The following is a 20,519-nucleotide window of genomic DNA, read 5'->3' on the forward strand; positions in this document are numbered from 1 at the left end:
AGAACTTGTAACCTCTACATGGGGAGCACGCATTCGGCATGAAGAACGGACCCAGTTGTTTCCGCCTCAGTAGGGAACATAGGGGATGCAAATTCTGTCGATGGTAAGTACCTTAGCACGACACCCCCACGACCTAATCTCAGATAACCAGAAGAGAATGAATGGATGGATGATTTAGGTAATGGGATATATGATAAAGTCATTTTTCTACCTTTTCTTTTAGGTTTCCAAACTTATCTAGACCTTAAAAACAACTAAAACAAATGTTGTACTTTACCCCCTGATAATATGACTTTAAAACATGTTCAACACAAAAAAATAGAAAGCAAAAGTAATTTGATCAAAAATTTCTCAAGGAAATGTTACTGAATGAAAATAAATTTTATCAAGACACAAAAATCAGGAGACGTGTTTTTCTTACCAGCCTTACGGAGAATCCCTATTTGAGAGCCAGTGATGGCAGAATAGTCCTTGTCACTCAGGACTCGGATAGTTACAGCCTTTTTATGCAGCAGTAGTACAGCTCTACTCAGGTCCATGTTGGAAAAAGAAAAAACACACAAGTCCAGAGAGGAGGTGGCAGAGAGGATGTGGCAGAGGAGACGAGAGAAAGATGTCTCTACACCATGTGGCAGCGGACAGATACATGCGCTGGAGGAGCAGAAACAAAGAAGGAAGTTACAGTGCATTTTTTGAGATTGTTGCAAATGTATTAAAAATAGAAAATCAAGAAATGACATTCACGTAAGTATTCACAGCCTTTGCTATTAAGCTCAAAACTGAGCTGAGTGCATACTGTTTCCACTTATCATTGAGATGTTTTTGCTGCTTAAATGGAGTCCATCTGTGGTAAATTCGGTTAATTGGACATGACTACAAAAGCCCATATAAGGTCCCACAGTTGTCATTGTGTGTCTGATGCAACCAACGCACAAATCTGGGGAAGGATACAGAACCATTTCTGCTGCATTGAAGGTCCCAATGAGCACATTGGCCTCCATCATTTGTTAATGGAAGAAGTTTGGAACCACCAGGACTCTTCCTAGAGCTGGACGGCCATCTAAACTGAGTGATCGGGGGAGAAGGGCCTTAGTCAGGGAGGTGATGAAAAAAATAAATCCATGGTCACTGTGTCAGAGCTCCAGCGTTCCTCTGTGGATAACCCTTCAGAAGGACAACCATCTCTGCAGCAATCCACCAATCGGCCCAGTACGGTAAAGTGGCCAGAAGAAAGCTGCTCCTTAATAAAAAGGCACATGGCAGCCCATCTAGAGTTTACCAAAAGGTACCTGTAGGGCTCTCAGACCATGAGAAACAAAATTCTCTGGTCTGATAAGAAAAAGATTGAACTCTTTGGTGTGAATGCCAGGCATTTTGTTTAGAGGAAACCAGGCACTGCTGATAACCAGCCAAATACCATCCCTACAGTGAAGCATGGTGGTGGCAGGATCATGCTGTGGGGATATTTTTCAGCAGTAGGAACTTGCAGATTAGTCGGGATAGAGGGAAAGATGAATGCAGCAATGTGCAGAGACATCCTGGATGAAAACCTGCTCCAGAGCGCTCTTGACCTCAGAAGGCTAATTTTTCAGCAGGACAACGACCCAAAGCACACAGCCAAGATCTCAAAGGAGTGGCTTAAGAACCACTCTGTGAATGTCCTGAAGTGGCCAAGCCAGAGTCCAGGCTTGAATCCGATTGAACATCTCTGGAGAGATCTCAAAATGGCTGTGCTGAGATGTCTCTCACCCAACCTCACGGAGCTTAAAATGTACTGCAAAGAAGAATTGGATGAACTGCCTAAAGATAGGTGTGCTAAGCCTGTTACATTATTAAAATGCCTTGAGGCTGTAATTTCTGCCAAAGGTGGATTAACAAAGTATAAAGCAAAGGCTGTGAAGACCTGTGTAAAAGTGATTTCTTAGTGTTCTATTTTTAATACATTTTCGACAATTTCAAACAAACTTCTTTCACATTGTTATAAAAGGGTAATGTGTCTAGAATTTTGAGGAAAGAGACTTGGATACCATTTGGAATAAGGCTGTAACATAACTAAATGTGGAACTAGTCACGCACATTTCAGTAACTATTTGTGCTGGGCTTATGGTGTGTATGACCACTATTATAGCTAGCTAGCATTAGATAGCATTAGCTTACCCTCACACACCCTCTAGCTTGTACCCTCCAGTTCGATATCGCTCTGAGTCTGTCAACAGCTATAGACTGAGCAGCAGGTGCTCTATTGGTGTTGTGTTTATGTCACAACTAACCACATCAAGTTACTTTTTCAGACTGTGGGGCTGCCTTGCTATTGACGATCCCGCCCCCACGCCAAGATGGTGAGCAATTGCAACACAAAACAAACCAACCCGTGTAGACCCAACCCGACCAGAGCTGGTACCAATGGAAAAGGGGTAATAGTGATTAAAATTCCTGAGAAAAACTGTAAGAAAATTTTTTAAAATGGCTTTAAAAAGTCAAATGTTGAGAATCTCATGTAGTTTCTGTATGAGAAAGCACAACTGTAATTTCATCTAGTTGGACTTACCGAGCTGAATTTGGACTGAACAAATGCTCCACGCAGGCCACCTCTGAGGGGAAGAAGAGGACCTTGTTAAGGGATCTTTTGTGTCTGAGGCGACCCAAGAGCCAGCCAAGCAGCTCCAGACTCAGAGAGAATGCCACCACTCCCAGGCCGACCACCTTCACGCTCCACATCAGTGACATCTAACACACAGTAAAGATTTCAGTTAAGTCCAGCCACCTGCTATTCATCCTCTTATGGTAGGGTAAGAAACATCTGGAATAAATATATAACTGTTTTTTTTTTTAAATAAGGTCTACTTGATCATCAAACAAGTCTTTGTAGTATTGTGTTACTAATAATATTTTTTATATACAGTGCAGACCAAAAGTTTGGACACACCTTCTCATTCAAAGAGTTTTCTTCATTTTCATGACTATGAATATTGTAGCTTCACACTGAAGGCATCACAACTATGAATTAACATGTGGAATTATATACTGAACAAAAAAGTGTGAAACAACTGAAAATATGTCTTATATTCTAGGTTCTTCAAAGTAGCCACCTTTTGCTTTAATTACTGCTCCGCACACTCTTGGCATTCTGTTGATGAGCTTCAAGAGGTAGTCACCTGAAATGGTTTTCCAACAGTCTTGAAGGAGTTCCCAGAGATCCTTAGCACTTGTTGGCCCTTTTGCCTTCACTCTGCGGTCCAGCTCACCCCAAACCATCTCGATTGGGTTCAGGTCCAGTGACTGTGGAGGCCAGGTCATCTGGCTCAGCACCCCATCACTCTCCTTCTTGGTCAAATAGCCCTTACACAACCTGGAGGTGTGTAAGGGGTCATTGTCCTGTTGAAAAATAAATGATGGTCCAACTAAACGCAAACCGGAATGAATAACATGCCGCTGCAAGATGCTGTGGTAGCCATGCTGGTTCAGTATGCCTTCAATTTTGAATAAATCCCCAACAGTGTCACCAGCAAAGCACCCCCACACCATCACAGTCCGAACAATAGAGAAAACTTTGAAAGTGTCCCCAAGTGCAGTCGCAAAAACCATCAAGCGCTACAAAGAAACTGGCTCACATGAGGACCGCCCCAGGAAAGGAAGACCAAGAGTCACCTCTGCTGCGGACGATAAATTCATCAGAGTCACCATCCTCAGAAATCGCAGGTTAACAGCTGCTCAGATTAGAGAACAGGTCAATGCCACACAGAGTTCTAGCAGCAGACACATCTCTAGAACAACTGTTAAGAGGAGACTGTGTGAATCAGGCCTTCATGGTAAAATAGCTGCTAGGAAACCACTGCTGAGGACAGGCAACAAACAGAAGAGACTTGTTTGGGCTACAGAACACAAGGAATGGACATTAGACCAGTGGAAATCTGTGCTTTGGTCTGATGAGTCCAAGTTTGAGATCTTTGGTTCCAACCACCGTGTCTTTGTGCGGCACAGAAGAGGTGAACGGTTGGACTCTACATGCCTGGTTCCCACCATGAAGCATGGAGGAGGAGGTGTGATGGTGTGGGGATGCTTTGCTGGTGACACTGTTGGGTATTTATTACAAATTGAAGGCATACTGAATCAGCATGGCTTCCACAGCATCTTGCAGCGACATGCTATTCCATCCAGTTTGCTTTTAGTTGGACCATCATTTATTTTTCAACAGGACAATGACCCCAAACACATCTCCAGGCTGTGTAAGTGCTATTTGACCAAGAAGGAGAGTGATGGGGTGCTGCGCCAGATGACCTGGCCTCCACAGTCACTGGATCTGAACCCAATCGAGATGGTTTGGGGTGAGCTGGACCGCAGAGCGAAGGCAAAAGGGTCAACAAGTGCTAAGCATCTCTGGGAACTCCTTCAAGACTGTTGGAAAACCATTTCAGGTGACTACCTCTTGAAGCTCATCAACAGAATGCCAACAGTGTGTGGAGCAGTAATCAAAGCAAAAGGTGGCTACTTTGAAGAACCTAGAATATAAGACATATTTTCAGTTGTTTCACACTTTTTTGTTCACTATATAATTCCACATGTGTTAATTCATAGTTTTGATGCCTTCAGTGTGAAGCTACAATATTCATAGTCATGAAAATAAAGAACACTCTTTGAATGAGAAGGTGTGTCCAAACTTTTGGTCTGTACTGTATAGTTAAATAAACTATCTAACTTGCAAATGTAAAATTGTAGAAGAATTTAAATTGCACTCATTCAACAGCACAGTGGCATGGAAATTTTTTTTTTTGTCAGTTTGTCATATTACAACCATAAATTTGGGATTATATGTGATAAACCAACACAAAGTAGTGCATAAATGCATATTATGAGTAAAATGATTTTTTTTCTGACCAACATGAACATTGCTATGTGTGGCAAAGAACTGACACTGCACATTACCCTGAACATAGCATCCCTGTGATGAAAAATAGTTGTGGCATTATCATGCTGTGCGGATGCTAAAAACCTGGCAGCAAAAGACCTGAGACTGGGCAGAGGTTCAATTTTCAGCAGGACAACGATCCTAAAGAAAAAGCCGGAGCTACATTAGAAGGGCTTAGAACAAAGCCTAACCATGAATCAGAATAGCCAAGTCAAAGTCGAGACATAAATCAAATTGGGATTCTGTGAAAAGACTTTAAAATGTATTCTTACAGACACTTTCCGGTAAATCTGACTGAGCTTTTGAGCTATTATTGGAGTCTGGTAGAGATATACTCTGTAAGACTTGCAGCAGTGATTGAAAAAGCAACCCAAAAGGTTGACTTGAGGTGCCTGAATAAAAATGCACCTCACTTTAAACCCCGTGTCCTTTCCCTTCTACTTTACAATTACGCACTGCGTTGTGCTGCTCCATCACATAAAATACCAAAAAAATAAACTGACATTTGTGGCTGTTATGTGACAATGGGTTAAGAGTGTGAACATTTTTGCGGAAAGTTTCCTATTGCCTAGGAACCTTCTCATACAAACTTTTCATATTTTACACTATTACATTGTTCAATTTATATATATATTTTAGAAAAAAATTATTTAAATAAACAGTTTCTCATTATAATAGCGCAATGGAGCAAAATCAATTCGAGAAAAGCTTGTAACTTGATTTATCCGTTAGCTAAGCTAGCTGATAAATCCAAACGACAAAACTGATTACGGCATACAGGAAGTTTCCAAACAGCGCAACAGAATACAGCCAGTGTAAAACAGCCGTTGAGAAAAAGGTACCCCTATTAAATGTCTGAAGGTTTAGCAACAGTTTCATGTCAAAACAACAAACATGAACTTGTTTTCACCCCAAACCTGCCAGAGTTTCTGTCGCCACCATGCGGGAGAGGGACATGTCAGAAGTGTTTTATCGCTGCCAATCGAGTTGACTGTCGTTTCGGATAGCCAATGGGTGACCGTGACGCAAATGCTCTCCTCCAATCATTTCAATTGAACGGTTGTCGGTGCCGGGTCTTAAGGAGCTCGTTTGTTCAGTTCACCAACGTGTATTTTCAGCCTGAAGCAGGTAAACAACATTAAATTTCTACTGGTTAACCTGTAAAAGTCACGCCGTGTTCAGTTGTTGCGAGTAAATGTAAGCATTAGCTAGTAGTAGTTTCTTTCCAAACTATAATCTGCGTGTCTATGATCCTGAGGTGAGTGAAGTTGTCAAACAAATCAACAACAAACATGCTAACGTTAGCCTGCTAAGTTAACAACAGTATGGAGTTATAAGAGGAGTGAGGGCCATTTGGAATCATTCATAAGGTTTTATATAATCTTATATTTGGTGATCTCTTCGTTAAACCTCTTTTGTTTGTCTCTCTCACCCAGACTTTGTGCAACCTGTGTAAAATGGGTCGACGCAAATCAAAAAGAAAGCCTCCTCCAAAGAAGAAGATGACAGGGGATCTGGAAACTCAGTTCACCTGCCCCTTCTGCAACCACGAGAAGTCATGTGATGTCAAAATGTAAAAAACTAAACCTGTATCTGAAGATCTGAAGTTCTTTTGCATGGGTTCGGCTGGGTTCTAACTTGCTTTGTATATTTTGTCACAACAGGGAGAGAAGCAGGAACACTGGGGTAATATCCTGCTCTGTCTGCTTGGAGGAGTTCCAGACTCCCATTACCTGTATCCTTCTGTCCAAGTGGATTAAGGCAGACATTCCCTTCTTAAAGAGGAACTGAATAACAATAGTGCTTTGAAACGTCACATCACTTTAGTCTGTGTTCAGTTTATAGTAAAGAGAAATGCGGCTCTTTTAAGAGACCTGGTTCTTATGGTTCGGTTCTCTTTAAAAAAAAAAAACTCTTTCAGTCCCCAGCTGGCTCCTCAGATTTTGTTTTTGCTTCTTAAATGAAGGTTTTATCAAAAAATTATGTAAAATGATTTTTTACTTATTTACAAAACATTCATATTATTGTTTTTTTGTTTTGTTTGTTTATATAACTTATCCTCAACATGTAACGGACCAGGACTGCAACTAACGATCGTTTTGCTAATCGATTTAATACGTCGACTATTTTTTCAATTAAACAATGAATCCTTGGATTGCAAAAGGCGCGTAACAGAGTTTTTACAGAATTTGAACCAGGGAAAGCTAAAACTGTGACACTTAATTAGTACTGGATAGAATATCATGGTAAATGGAAAAATGTATATATTTTATGAACAGTTTTGGTTTAATTACTGGTTTTCTAATTAGAAACAATCTGATTATTTCAATAATTAATCAATTAATCCGATTGTTTCTGCCCTATAACAGAGTAGTGCAGAAATTACATTTTACAGTACAAAAACATCTAATGTGCCTGTACAAGTGAGCCTGCTTAATATAAGATTCAAACCTTGTATACTATACATTTGACTTTTGTGATTGGTGTCATTTAAATAGCATCTAAATTTAATAGTTTCCTGCCATTAATAATTTTCTTACCATTCCAGCATGTTGTCTTCAAGTCGCTGTTCTCTCTCACTCCCTAGCACCACCCTACCCCCACCTGTTTCTCTGTCTCTTCATGTGTGTGCTATGTCTGAAACCCCCGCCCCTCCCATTCCTGCTCAGTGCGGCCACATGACCAATGTTGAAGAGGAGAAGAATACAAGGAGGACCACCTATTGCTCTGATTTTTCACTACACAGAACTGGCTCTCAGAGCTGATTTGTTTATAATCAGTATCAGGATTAGTTCATTTTTGATGTGGAAAAAGATGATGTGTTCCAGTGCTTTTCCAGGGCCATTATATTATGAAGGAGGCTCAACCTATTCTGGTTTTCTTAAACAGATCTGGCTGACCTGGCTACTTAATGCAGTCAAATCAAGCCAGAGCTACTCTTGCTACTGCTTGTCATATAAAACAGGTGGAGCTGCAATAAAAGGACCAGTCACAATGAAAAGGCCAGCAAAAAAGCTGGTGAATGTGCATATTAATTTTTTACTAATATCTTTGCCCTGTTATTAAAGCATAAATCATGTCATTTTGACTGTAATTTTATCATCGCTGTTCAACAATCCCAACTGTTTTAAAACCTCTTGGCACTAAATGGTCAAGATAAAAGCAAGATAAATGGTTCGGTCTAGCAGGTGGAGGTACTATAGATGTCCATGTTAAAACATGAGGTTGATTTGTGGTGTTAAACAGTTGTGTAGAGGAAGTTATACAAGCCATCTGTGTTCTGAGTATGAACACAAGTGTACAGACACCACATGTAGCAGGTTGGAGAGTATGATGCGCTCATGATAAATGAGATCTTTAAAGAGGGAGGCATGTTAATTGATCTTTAGTTTTTATCTTCAGCTTCTAACATGAGCAGACTCCGGAGTAATCGGTCTCAGGTTTAGGAACATAAGGATCAATTCTTCTAAGATCTATCACAAAGATTTTATGTGGAGCCAAGATGCAGTTGGAGTCGTTGAGCAGAAAAAAGGAGTGGAGGCAGAGTGTGTTCATGCATCAGTGTCCTTTTTCATTTTTCTTTATTTTCTCAGGAGACTGATCAGTTGAGAGGTGATCCTTTTCTTCAAGTATAATCTGTAAAGCTAACCTGCTCCAGAACATAAGTCACGGGCACCCAGGTTCAGTTCTCGAGAGCTACTTACCTACAACTTTTAGATGCATCCCTGCTTTAACGCACCTAAACCAAAATGGCTGAAAGCTGAGTGGTGCACTGTCTGAAATAATTTATTCTGCATATTACAGGTCAAACCAGCAAGTTGGAACACATAACGTTACTGTTGATGGTTACAGAAAACAGTTAAAATAAGTGTAAAGATGTGTGACCTCAGTATATTTATTTCTGCTTAAACTGAAAATAAAGGAATCTAAATCTGTAGCCTACTTGGTACTATGAGATCTTTTAGAATAATTAGGGAAAACGGTTGGATTCTATCAGATGATTTAATGTGTTGTATATTAGAGGCTGATGAAACAGCCTAGAAACAGAAATACTTTAAATATGTTAATTGCAATCCTATTTGTCATATGTTTAACACCACTTGATGTGAACTATGTAGAATTCTGTTTTCCTTAATCAGAACCGTTTTAGATCTGTCGGAGCCTGTAGATGTGTACAGTGACTGGATAGATGCCTGCGAAGTAGCCAATCAGTAGTCCTCGTGGAGCTGGACACATCTCAGGAAGCCAGAGAAGTCGAACGTGCGGCAACAGGGCCGCGCCCTTTCAGATCAAGCGGCTCCGAGGACATGGCTGAAACATTCACTCGTGATATTCACAGCATTTTTATGGTCAGTAGAGATTCACTCTGTCAGCAGCAGTCTGGCTTCTGACGTCGTCAGCAAAAGCCTGTTTGGAAAACCTTTCCTCCTGATTTTTGTTTGCAAGATATTAGCCTACAGCTTCAGCTTTAAATGTTGAGATTTTATATAATTTGTTTTGTGCAGGGTATGTTGACTTCTCTTACATACAGCAGGGCTGTGTGGTTTTTAAACGTAATATTTGATGGCCCTGAGACAAATGCATGGTTTTTATATATTTAATTTCGAAATAAAAATTGGAGTCCAGATATTTAGTTTATTCTACTATTCTGCTAGATACTGCAGAGTCTGGTTTTATGCAAGAAATACATAATTTGGAGAAGTCGCGCCCTTGCATTTAATTGTGAAATTAGTAAGTACTGAATAGTGAGCAGAAAACAGACTCTGAAGGACATAATGTAAAAGTAGAAAAAAATCAACTTGTACAGCTAATTGATCTTGATCACTCAGCAGGATCTACTTGAAGTGCAACATTTGCTTATTGCCTATATTAAAACCTGGCAGGTGGAAAGATCTTAGAAGGGATGTGGAGCGACTTCACGTAAATGATGCACTGTAATAGTTATTAATGTCCTAAATGAATGCTGCAGATTTCCAGTTCTTTGTATACATAAAATATTCCATGTTTTCCTCTTGGTAGAGCATGTGTTACCAGTTTTCTTCATCATAATATTTCTTTATGTTTTCCTCATAAACCTAAATTACACTAGGTCATCCAAACGTAAAAAACTGAAATGCAGAATATAAAGGGTTGGCTACATAGTTAACAGGTAACCGGTTGAATATTTCAGTTTTCACATCATTGTTTTGTGCTTGTTAGATGAAAGAACCCTGTTCTATAAGAATAAACCTTCAAACATGTATGCAGAATAGTGTATTTTGCTCTGCTGGAATCTAATGCTGGATAATTGTAAATTAAACAGTTATTAAACGACTATTGTAATGTCTTCAACTGTGATCAGTGAAATAAAGAAGACTGTTGACTTTATCTGTTAGTCTGGTTTATGCTTGTACACTGAATCAGCTAAATTGACGTATTACAAAAATGGAGACTCAACACTGACAGAAAAGACACATTTCAAGATAATTTGATATGTTTCAGCATCTGTACGTTTAATTCTTGTGCGTTTTAAATTATGTAATTTGATAATACGCAGCTCTGGTCGGAAGCTTTCATAAACCCAGTATCAGCATGAATGTTATCTTCATTTTGGGTTTTAAATGGGTTTTAATTAGAGCTGTTATTTTTCTCAGGGTGGAATCATACTACAACATGCAAAGCCACAAACTAGAATTGAATTTAATGCAAATGTTCTCTGATCCACAAAGGTCTAAAATGATACATAAACCCTCAGTAAAATTTGGATAAATGTGCTTTATCAAGTTGCAGAGAAGGTCTTGCCCACTCTTCCTATCAGAACAGACGGAGCTCATCTAGGCACAGACAGGTTTTTAGGCAAATCTATACATTTCCAATAGGACTGAGCTTGTGTTTTTAGGATCTTTGCCCTCTTGGAACACCAGACTCTCCAGGTTTTGACCACATGCCCTGGATCACCAGACACAATCCAAAGAGCAAGAATTGCTCACATCCCTACTGAAGAAAAAACAAAACCAGCATGACCCTTCAAATGATAACAGATCAAATGTTTTTAAAGTTTCTTTAGTTAAAGAACCAAAATTGTAATATTAATTTTAAAACTATTTTTAAATAAAAACATACAACTACACTTACATTTTATAAAAAGAGAATGATAACCTTTTCTGAAATATAACATTCCATAATTATAGTAAGGGAAGAAAAAAACAAAATAATATTCTCTGTACCATTAGTGTCCTGGTGTGCGATTTCTAGGTGGATATTACACAAACGCATTAAAGAAGATGCTAACCCCAGCCTTTTTGGTTACCTCTGTATTTTAAAAAACTACTCAGTCCTGTTTTATTTTTGGCCAAAGCTGTTAAGAGTCACACGTAACTCCAGAGCTACAGTTTGCAGACCTCTGCCATAAGATAAAAGATGATCTTTTAGCATGTTGAAGAACAACTCAAGAAACACCAAAGGTCAAGCTGATCATAAACTGGAAGATGCTTCAATTCTAGCATCCTTACTGTCGACAATAAAGCAGACCAAGACAAAGCCCTCTGCTCTAAAATAAACACCTTGCAGCTAATTTTATGGCCAGACAAGACAGAATTGAACTATTTAGTTACAATAGGTTGGGCTTTTAGACTCAATACCATACCATACCATACCAGCTAAAGCAGTGCATTGCACAAAGTGGGTGGAATAAAAACGAACTACATTGAACTTCTTTAAGCTCACCTGAATTCCACAGCTAGGTGGTTGAAACTTGGCCACAACTCATTGTTTCAACACGACAATCACCCCAAACACGCACCAAAACTGGCTTTGGAATGGATTAAACGTTAGCCTCTGGCCTGTCCCAGACCTCAACCCTATTGAAAAAACGTTTGTACTAAGTTTAAAAGTCTGATCCATGAACCCAATCGGTTTAAATCAACTCTAACATTTCTGCCAAAAAGGCGAGTCAAATATTCAGCCAGAATTACTGCAAAAACCTTGTTGATGGCTACATTCTCTGGCTTCCTGCTCAGCAAATATTTGTGGAGGTGTAAGAACTGTACATATTTAAATCTGTATGTAAAAATTTCAGCCTTTGTGAATAGTCTCTCTTAAATTTATACTTTACACCCAATTCTTGTTTTTAAATTTCATTTCAGTTGTGTTATTATTCCAAACCCAAAAAGCATCATTAAAAACTCAAATTTAATACAACATTCATGCTGATGATTCGTGTATGTCTGAGCAGAACTGCATATTGATTAAAATGAGTTTCACATCACATTAATTTTAGTACTATTCCACTGAAATCTATCATACACAGCAGATACAAAAACATTTTTTGGTTTGACAAAATCGGCACAATGGAGCCCCTCTCAGCAATATAAAGTCGAATAGGAAAGCTAGAAATGCACATTGTCCATAAAACTTATGCTGATCTTATATTTCAGATTGTTGAAGGCAGTCTTTGAGTGCCAATCTACTGTCCTGTGGCATCTGTGACTGTTGCATGTTTTCAGGAGCCCATTTATTCCCACAGAGCGCAGAATGTAGCAGAAATGAAAGAAGACAGTGTAGTGGGGTGGTGCACCAGACAGGCCTGAGTGATAATAGATGAGATGTTGAGTGCTTGCCTGGGCTCTCCACCCAGGAGGAGTGTGACCGTGCATGCATGCTCTGCGCATGCATTGTGTTCGATGATGGACCCCAGCTGGAAAAGTATTGACAGCGCCTTATGAAACATGCTGGAGGATGATTACAATGGAGAATGATTATCATTCAGCCTCTCCCTCCCCCTCTCTCCTCCTCCGTCTCTCGCTCCTTCCTTCGCCTCTCCCATTCAGCATGCGAGGTCAAGTGTCACTCTGTCTCCCTGTTGTCAAGGCTGCCAATCAACCCACACAGCGAGTCCAGGGCAACTGTTGCCAGGGAAACAGAGCGATTTTGGTTGCTAGGCACCTGGAGCTGTGCTCACAATAGTCATTTTGTTGCTTGGAAGCAACATGCGCGCGCTCGCATAAACACACACAGCCACAGAAAGCGCTTGCGCCCAATCAACAAGTTCACGGAGCATCAGAGGGAATTTTGTGTTAATTATGATTACATACTGTCACGGATTTGCTTACACAGTGGGAAGAAATCATGCAAGTGTATTTTATGGGAGTGTAATCTATCTTCAGGGCAACAGGATGCTAATGAATTGCTGAATTTGCAAAGAGATGTTGATTTTCTAATTTATAATACCTTAGCAATAATGTTAATGCTCCAAAAATGTTATTCCTGATGTTTTATTCCTCCACCTCAGCAGCCTGATTAATCAGCAAACCCAAACGTCCCAAGAATTCTTCAAGCCCACACCCTCAACTTGATCAATAAAAGACATAAACATCCATCATTGTGACCAAAAATAGTTACTCATAAAAACAGTCAATCCTTTCCCTCCCAACCCCCCCAGGCGCACGGACCCAGTGAACCTTCACGCTGCAGCGTATGTGCACTCGCATGGAAGAGATCTATCCGTGTGGCCGTTTCCACGAGGTCCTTCAAACCCTGCTGTTTCCCTGTTGGCATGTAGATTCTAAAACCCTTGCTGAGGTTTTAGTGTTTGTGTCAGTGTGAGTCTTATTCTGCATCATGACAGCCAGTCATCTGAGTCAAAATGCTGAAATGTCAGCCACGGGTGCAAGCTTTACATGTCCTTATGTGTTACTGTCTCCTGTTGCTGCTGCTACTGGCATCAGAATCTGACTTGGTTTTTTTTTTCTTTGATACAGTCTGAGCCGAAGAGTCAAAAAATAAGAACGCGGGAGGTGATCTGGATGGGATCATGGTTGAGCAAAGTGCTTCTCAGGCATTATGTTTGGAAATTTAAAGATTTCTAGTTTGGAATGAAAACCAGACAAGAAGTGGTTGACAAAAAAACAGTGAAACACAGCCATGAAATGATGAGATTATGGGATCTCTTGTGAATGACAAGAATAGACAATCAAGAACTTGGATTTCATGTACAGGGGTAAAGACTTTTGTGCTAAGCTTCCAGAATTAAATCCGGGGATTTAGCTTAGCAGCATGGTGCAAAGCTTCCTCTGCAGGAGCTGCTGAACGAGGCTGACACCATCAACTCCACAGGTGGACAGAGTGACATGGCTGATAACACCTTTTCAGTGGCTGAATTTGATTCGGGCACCTGGCTTGCCTCAATTGCTTTGCACACTTCCATTTAATTTTTTGTCACATTTAGTCACATTTCAGCCACAAAGTTCTTTGTATCTCATTGGGATTTTATGTGATAGAACAACAATAAGTACACACTTGGATATAAACTGAAAAAAAGGATGCATGGTTTTTACATTTGTAACAAATAATCTGCATACTGCCACATGGCTTGCAAGCCACCATTGTTTTTTTTCTTTACACTCTTAAGCAAAGGCCAGTTATGTGAAGTGAACAGCTAATGGTCATTCTGTCCACATTTCCCACTGTAAAACAAGTATCCCCATACATAATGGTGTCACCACCGTGTTTCTCAGTGATGGTGCGTTCACAGTGATCTGCAGTGTTTGTTTACAGATGCACAGCATTTTCCTTGCAGGCCAGTTCAGTGTTGGTCTCATCTGATCAAACACCCTTCATTCCAGGAAAAACAATAAAAAGGAATTGTTATGGCTTTCTTTAAGTTAGCTCTTTTTTCCCACCACTCCTCCATAAAGGGCAGTTTTCTGAGTTAAAAACTCATAGTTATCAACACATTCTCCCAACTGAGGTGTGGGTCTCTGCAGCTCCTCCAGATTTACAGTGGTTCTACTGGCTGCTCCTCTGATCTTGAATAACCTCTTGTTCTCTGAGGACAGCACCAGATTTTATTTAGGAGCATCAGACCAAATCCACACCACACCCCTCAAATTTTTATTTCTAAAGCAAATTGAAAACCATGTATTTGTTTCCCTTCACTTCACAACTATGCATTATTTTGTAATCATCTCTGACATAAAATCCCAAAGAATGTCATTGAAGTTTGTTACTGCAATGTGACAAAAGGCAGAATACTCTTACGAGGCACTATATTTCAAAAACCTGCTTGACCAAACAATTGCATATCTTGCTTTCTTTTCTGTACATGTCTCTGGACTCTGCAGCAATATAGAACAGAGCTCTGCATCAGATCCAGTGTTGGTGAAGAAGCTTCCTCTCGACTACGCGTATTCTCAAGCAATAACATCTACATCTGTATTATCAACCCAAGAATACCCGTGGTCGAGACCGGAGCACAAATGCCCGCCTCCACCCACACTTCCACTCCTTCCTCTCTCCATTCAGGTCCTTTCTTTTTGTCTTTTGTGTTATCCTTTTCACCACCGTGGAGGCGAATCTTTAAGGACAGCACCTGTGATAAAGGAGACAAAAGAGATCATATTTAGCCTTGAGTGGCAATGCTGCAGCAGTAGCATTCACAATTTGAGCCCACTGCCAAATAACTAACTAGGTTGTATGCTTTATGTATATCCACAAACATCAAGAGATCACAATGCCATCAGCTCGCCCTTCTGTTTGCCCTCCCTCACATCAAGCCACCGTTTAGCTGAGCACTCAAGGAGAGGACAGGATCACCAATTATCTACAAGGTGTCAGGAATTGCTTCCTTTTCACTGAGGGGAGGGAGCGATTACCAACAACGGATGCTGTAAATAACAGATGTTTAGCCCTCACCTATTCTCTTCCCTCTTTCCCAACTCCCATCTCCTTTCCAGAAAAAACACAGTCCTTCCTTCCTTGCTCTGTCCCATGGAAAATAAGCCAGACTCTTCCCAATCCACGCTTGCCAATTAGAGACACAGTAGCTGTCAGCTGAGGAGGAGAAAAGGAGGGAGGAGAGCCATTGGAAAAAGAGAGGAGGAGAGTTTGCATCAGCACCACAGTCAGCTCCTCTTGGAAAACTCCAGGTCCAGTTTACAAAAACAGGACATGACTGTCTTCCTTTTCTCCCTACTTCTTCTCACTTTTCCCCTTAACCTTTCTTCTCTTATCACGCTAATACGTCTGCTACCGTTTTCCCACTCCCGCCCCGTGTTTGCTCTTTCATACCCCTCAGCTCTGCTTGTTTATCCATCCAGACACATGCAGCGCATGAGCAAAACATCCATTCAAGCTACCAGGAAATCTGACACTCTGGGAAAATTCCTCTGAGACCCTTAACCTGCTGTCACTTAGAAGACCTCAACATCTTGCTCGTTACCTATACCCCCCTTCGTCTCCCTCTCCCCATCTCCTCTCCACTCGCCTCTTTTATTCCTCTGTCTCAACTGTCGAAGTCCGGCCTGCTGGTGATGGCAACCCATGTGGACATGTCTTCTGTTCTCACCATGAGCTGTGAAGAGATGTAGGGAAGTGTCACAGATCTGGTGTAAAAATACACCCCGCTGCCGCCCAGCTCGCCCCGTGTGTCTGCTCTGTGTCACCGGGAACTTCTCCGTCTGATCTGCAAACACTCTTCAGTGTGGTATATTGAGGTTAAGCTATGAAAACATGACACTCATGTGGGGGTGCCTGGAGCAGCAGTTTTGACACATTCATGCAAACTGATCATGAACCCACATATTTATGATTCTACCTTCTTCCGACCAACCCCAATAACATATTTATAGACTGGTAAGAAGTTTATTTGATGCTGAAAGACATCTGGTTTGCATCTATAAGAAAATCCATTTCCTGGATTGACTTGATTGAAAGGGAACTGGCTCCAGCTGGAGGGCCTAATGAAAGAAAATCGGTCTGTGTTTCATATTTATGTATGACGCAAACAGACTTATCAATCCTTTTATGTACCTGGTATTTGGTGTAGAACGCAGAATTACAAGTGGCTGAGCCCGGAGGCAAAGATGAGACGAGCTTGTGATGGAAACAGAAGCAGAGCGGATGCTGGGCCTGCTGCTTGCACATTATTGCTTAATTGTTTGGAACTAAAGGCCCTGTTATGAGCATCTTTATGCTTTTTCCTGCAACAGCAAATCCTTCCAGTCATTTCTGCCATGCTGTGGAGTCTAATAGTCACTACATAGACAAAAAATAAATAAATGACCCAGTCTAAACTGTTTCTAATAAAATTATTCTAAAGTGTACAATTAACAGTTCCTCAAATTTTGCATTTACCAAGCTTTTGGCTGAAGATCCCCAAAGCATGGCCAGATTTAGGAGAATGTGGGCTTCTGGGATAAAACCAGTTGTGATGCCCTACTCACTGGTGGTGTAATATGTGCTAAGTTAAAAATCCACAATATTTTTTCTTCAAATTGAAGTGTGTCTCAAGGAGTGGCTTCCAGTTGGAGTTAGCATCTACCTTTATCTGTCCAAATGAATGTGCGCTTTCCTATAGACTTATATTTTGATGTAATAAAAAGGATACAGTTATTTAGTTGTTGCCTTATAAAAATGTTAAATATGTCTCCATTATTTTTGTGTAGCACAGACAAAACACAGCAAATGGCTAGCCACTAGCCGCTACGGACGTTTAAGTTAGCTTGTGCTTTATAGCTTCCCATCAAAGCAAACACAAGGGCAGTTTCCATTTCCTTTTCATGAGTCTGGACTGCATTGAACATCTATTGTTAAAAACCTAAAACTATTACACAGGTTAAATCTAAACAGGATAATTCTACGTTGAACAGGTAAAAAATAAATAAATAAAGAGTTAGTTTTTCCAAAAATATAGCTAAAATGTCATGATGTCTTGTTCACTGGAGCAGAGTATTAGATATCATCTTGTCTCGTGGATTGGATGTGTTGCTAAACCCCTACTAGTCACAAACTGCATTCAAACTACAATGGACTATTAGCAAGTGACACATCAATGTCAACGTATAGAAGCCTTGACCACATGATAGTTGTTCTGGTATGTTCCCATTCTAAAAAATAGCTTAAACTTAACAACATTGTTTCTAGAGATATCTTCACGCACATAAAAAAGGAAGATGACCCAAAATGTCACAGTAACTCTGCTAACTGCTGTTAGCAATACCAGCTAATAACAATGTATTTCTCTCTAGTTTATGTGCTTGAAAAGTAAAGGAACACATTTAACAAGCAGCAGTTGTGTAGTTGTATGTGTGGCACTGGTTTAATGAGATATATATGGTGAGAATTGCAAATAAATAGTTTATCCCTGCAAGGTTCACAATGTTTTATATGCACGGCAGCCATATTATTTACAGAACTCAAGGCTGCTCTATGACTTCTGACGTTCCCATGTGAAATTTACGGCATCTCATGTTGTTTCCAGCTGGTAATTTGGAAAATCAGACTTCCGTGGACAGAAAGAACACATTATAAAGCTGGCTCTTCATGGCATGATTGGGCTCAAAGATTTGGCTTGTTTGTGACATCACTGTTTTTAAATACTTTTGTGCTGGTTATCAACATGAAAATCTAAGAAATTAAAACTGTTATTCCATTATGCAAATATTCATTACAAAGCACAAAAAAAAAAGCCGTTTTTTGGCCCCCATGAAAGACCACCAGGCTACTGCCATGGTAAGCCCTTGCTAAAGTCCGGCCCTGCCAGTACAAAGGGCTCCAAGTTGGCCTACTGGCCCAGATAACCAAACATCCACAGACTGTAAAATAACACATAGCCAGCGGCACCTGTTTTCTACGTGACAGGCGTGGGTTATCAAGCTTTCTTTGTTGGTAAATACATCCGCTCCCACTGACAAGGAGATCCCAGTTCAGATCCTAGGGTGGCAGGCGTGGACTGAATCCCTAACCCTCTAGAGTGTGAACGGGATTAAAAACCATCATACTTTCCATTCAGCCGGCTACAAAAGGAGGAAGACGCGCTGCGGTGAAACACTGAGCTGGAAGCAGGTGCATCTCTCATCAAGACGTTTGATAGGCACTTTGGTGGGGATGCCGCTGGGACCAACCTGTTTAGTTATCAAACCATAAAGCCTGCCAGCATCACACTGATCACTGATCGGGCGTTAGTGCTGTGTTATAGACGGTTTCATGCGGGCTCTTTAAGTCTAGTTTCCTTACTTCCAGTAATATAAAAACAAAGCCTGTTTGTCATGATCACAACAACAAAACGTGTTTGCATCCACGCAATCAGCTAAGGCACAATCGGATTTTATGAAAGGAAGAAAAAAAAATCATTACTTACCGCTTGGTCCACGTTTACGCTGCTCCTACGGAGACGCCGTTCTTAGTGCCACGCACTGTTTCCACGCTGAAGTCAGAGAAAAGGTTATACTATGCAGGAAAACGCCTCCATCCCCCCCGCCCTCCACCTCCACCCCTCTCCATCCATGCTATTGCTTTCTCCACTGTGCGCTTCTCCTCCCGCTTGTGGGGGAATCACATAATCACTCCTTTTTCCTCCCTTTTTTGCCGAGGAATGGAAGAGATGGATGGAGCGATGGAGACTCTGCAGCTGCTGTGGCAACAGCAACATCCTTTGCATCGTAACTCATCTGCAACCTCTCACCTCTCCTCTCCTCTCCTCTCCTCTCCTCTCCTCTCCTCTCCTCTCCTCTCCTCTCCTCTCCTCTCCTCTCCTCTCCTCTCCTCTCCTCTCCTCTCCTCTCCTCTCCTCTCCTCTCCTCTCCTCTCCTCTCCTCTCCTCTCCTCCGCCTCTGATAAACCACCCCTCCCTCTGGTCCATCCCAATTCTAGCCGCCGGAGAACGTGGCCCCATAGCGCAGAAGCAGCAGCAGCAGCCCCAGAGCTGGGGTTTGGCTACTTCCAAGTCATGATGGAGTTTAGGCTAACACTGAGTTCAGGGTTAATACAATGAATGCACCTCTGCGGATGGGTGATTAATTTGTCTCACTGACCACACACAGAGAGAAAGAGCTACAGAACCCTGTCTTTTTGTTCTTCATTTTCACTGAATGTGTTTCTTTACACAAACTGTCAAGGATTTGTTTTGTAATCCCTCATACATTATAGCCTTCTTTGTATTATTCACAGTCGACAGAGCTTTAAATTACTAAGAGTGAAATAAAGCAGAGCTGTGAAGAAATATTTGCCTCATAGCCAATTTGTTTTCTGTTTATACTTGTTGTCACACGTAAATATTTCAGACTGTTAAATAATTTTAATATCAGCTACACCAAAGAGTGAATACAAAATGCAGGTGAAAAGCCAACCAAACAAACTCCCCCATTTTCTGTGATTACCCACATCTATTTTAGAGCTGCGATCAATTTTATCAGCCACACCCAGCCTGTCTACTACCAGACCCGTGGAATCAGGGAATCACTAAAACAGAATCTGTCTGAACATTTGAAGTATAGGCTAAAAGTTCTTATCTACAAATGGAAAGTCTACTAAATTTACTTAGAGAGCACATCAAAATCTAATGTAGGAGGTTAATTAAAAACACAGAACATCTAAAGCACTGCAAACTGCAGGTGTGGTCAGTGTTGATGACTTAATAATAAAAAAGAATAAAAACATCACAGAAGTGTTCAAAGGTGAACACTACTGTGGAAAACAATTTTAAGATCCCCAAGACTTCTGGCAAAATATTCTGTGGACTGATGACATAAAAGTGGAACTTTTTTTGGAAAGTGGGGATCCTGGTGCATCTGGCAAAAACTAACACAGCTTTCAGAAAAGAAGAACGCCATGCAGTCATGCTTGGTGGTGGTAGTGT

At 40.8% G+C, this 20,519-nt stretch overlaps 3 protein-coding genes across 8 annotated transcripts in view; 1 reads left to right on the forward strand and 2 right to left on the reverse strand.

The window, feature by feature from the left end:
- The window catches only part of LOC124868266 (ras-related protein Rab-3D-like), a 19,841-nt gene extending 19,401 nt beyond the window's left edge, over positions 1 to 440 (reverse strand). The window contains exon 1 of the mRNA XM_047365303.1: positions 422 to 440. The gene's annotated coding sequence lies outside the window, so the exon portion shown is untranslated. The remainder of the gene's footprint in view (positions 1 to 421) is intronic.
- pld6 (phospholipase D family, member 6) overlaps positions 1 to 19,111 on the reverse strand; it is a 24,860-nt gene extending 5,749 nt beyond the window's left edge. The window contains exons 1-3 of one of the 5 annotated variants that reach the window (XM_047365300.1): positions 19,023 to 19,111; positions 2,549 to 2,727; positions 422 to 651 (exon numbers count right to left, since the gene is read on the reverse strand). In XM_047365300.1, coding sequence (XP_047221256.1) covers positions 422 to 651; positions 2,549 to 2,727 — 409 coding nt within the window. In that variant the 5' untranslated portion in view covers positions 19,023 to 19,111. Of the gene's footprint in view, positions 1 to 421; positions 652 to 2,548; positions 2,728 to 5,748; positions 6,005 to 19,022 lie in introns of those variants that run through there. The other 4 variants (XM_047365296.1, XM_047365295.1, XM_047365297.1 and 1 more) reach the window with 4 other exon arrangements.
- LOC124868267 (transcription elongation factor 1 homolog) lies at positions 5,893 to 10,273 on the forward strand. 2 transcript variants are annotated; one of them, XM_047365307.1, is made up of 4 exons: positions 5,893 to 6,034; positions 6,343 to 6,479; positions 6,571 to 6,641; positions 9,057 to 10,273. In XM_047365307.1, exons 2-4 carry the CDS (start codon positions 6,364 to 6,366, stop codon positions 9,119 to 9,121), a joined length of 252 nt encoding a protein of 83 aa, XP_047221263.1. In that variant the 5' UTR covers positions 5,893 to 6,034; positions 6,343 to 6,363; the 3' UTR covers positions 9,122 to 10,273. The 2 variants fall into 2 exon arrangements, with proteins under 2 accessions (XP_047221263.1, XP_047221264.1); XM_047365308.1 differs by having other exon boundaries at positions 6,024 to 6,164.
- Positions 19,112 to 20,519: the final 1,408 nt, after the last annotated feature.

This window comes from Girardinichthys multiradiatus, chromosome 5 (genome assembly GCF_021462225.1).
Source record: "Girardinichthys multiradiatus isolate DD_20200921_A chromosome 5, DD_fGirMul_XY1, whole genome shotgun sequence".
Classification (NCBI taxonomy): domain Eukaryota; kingdom Metazoa; phylum Chordata; class Actinopteri; order Cyprinodontiformes; family Goodeidae; genus Girardinichthys; species Girardinichthys multiradiatus.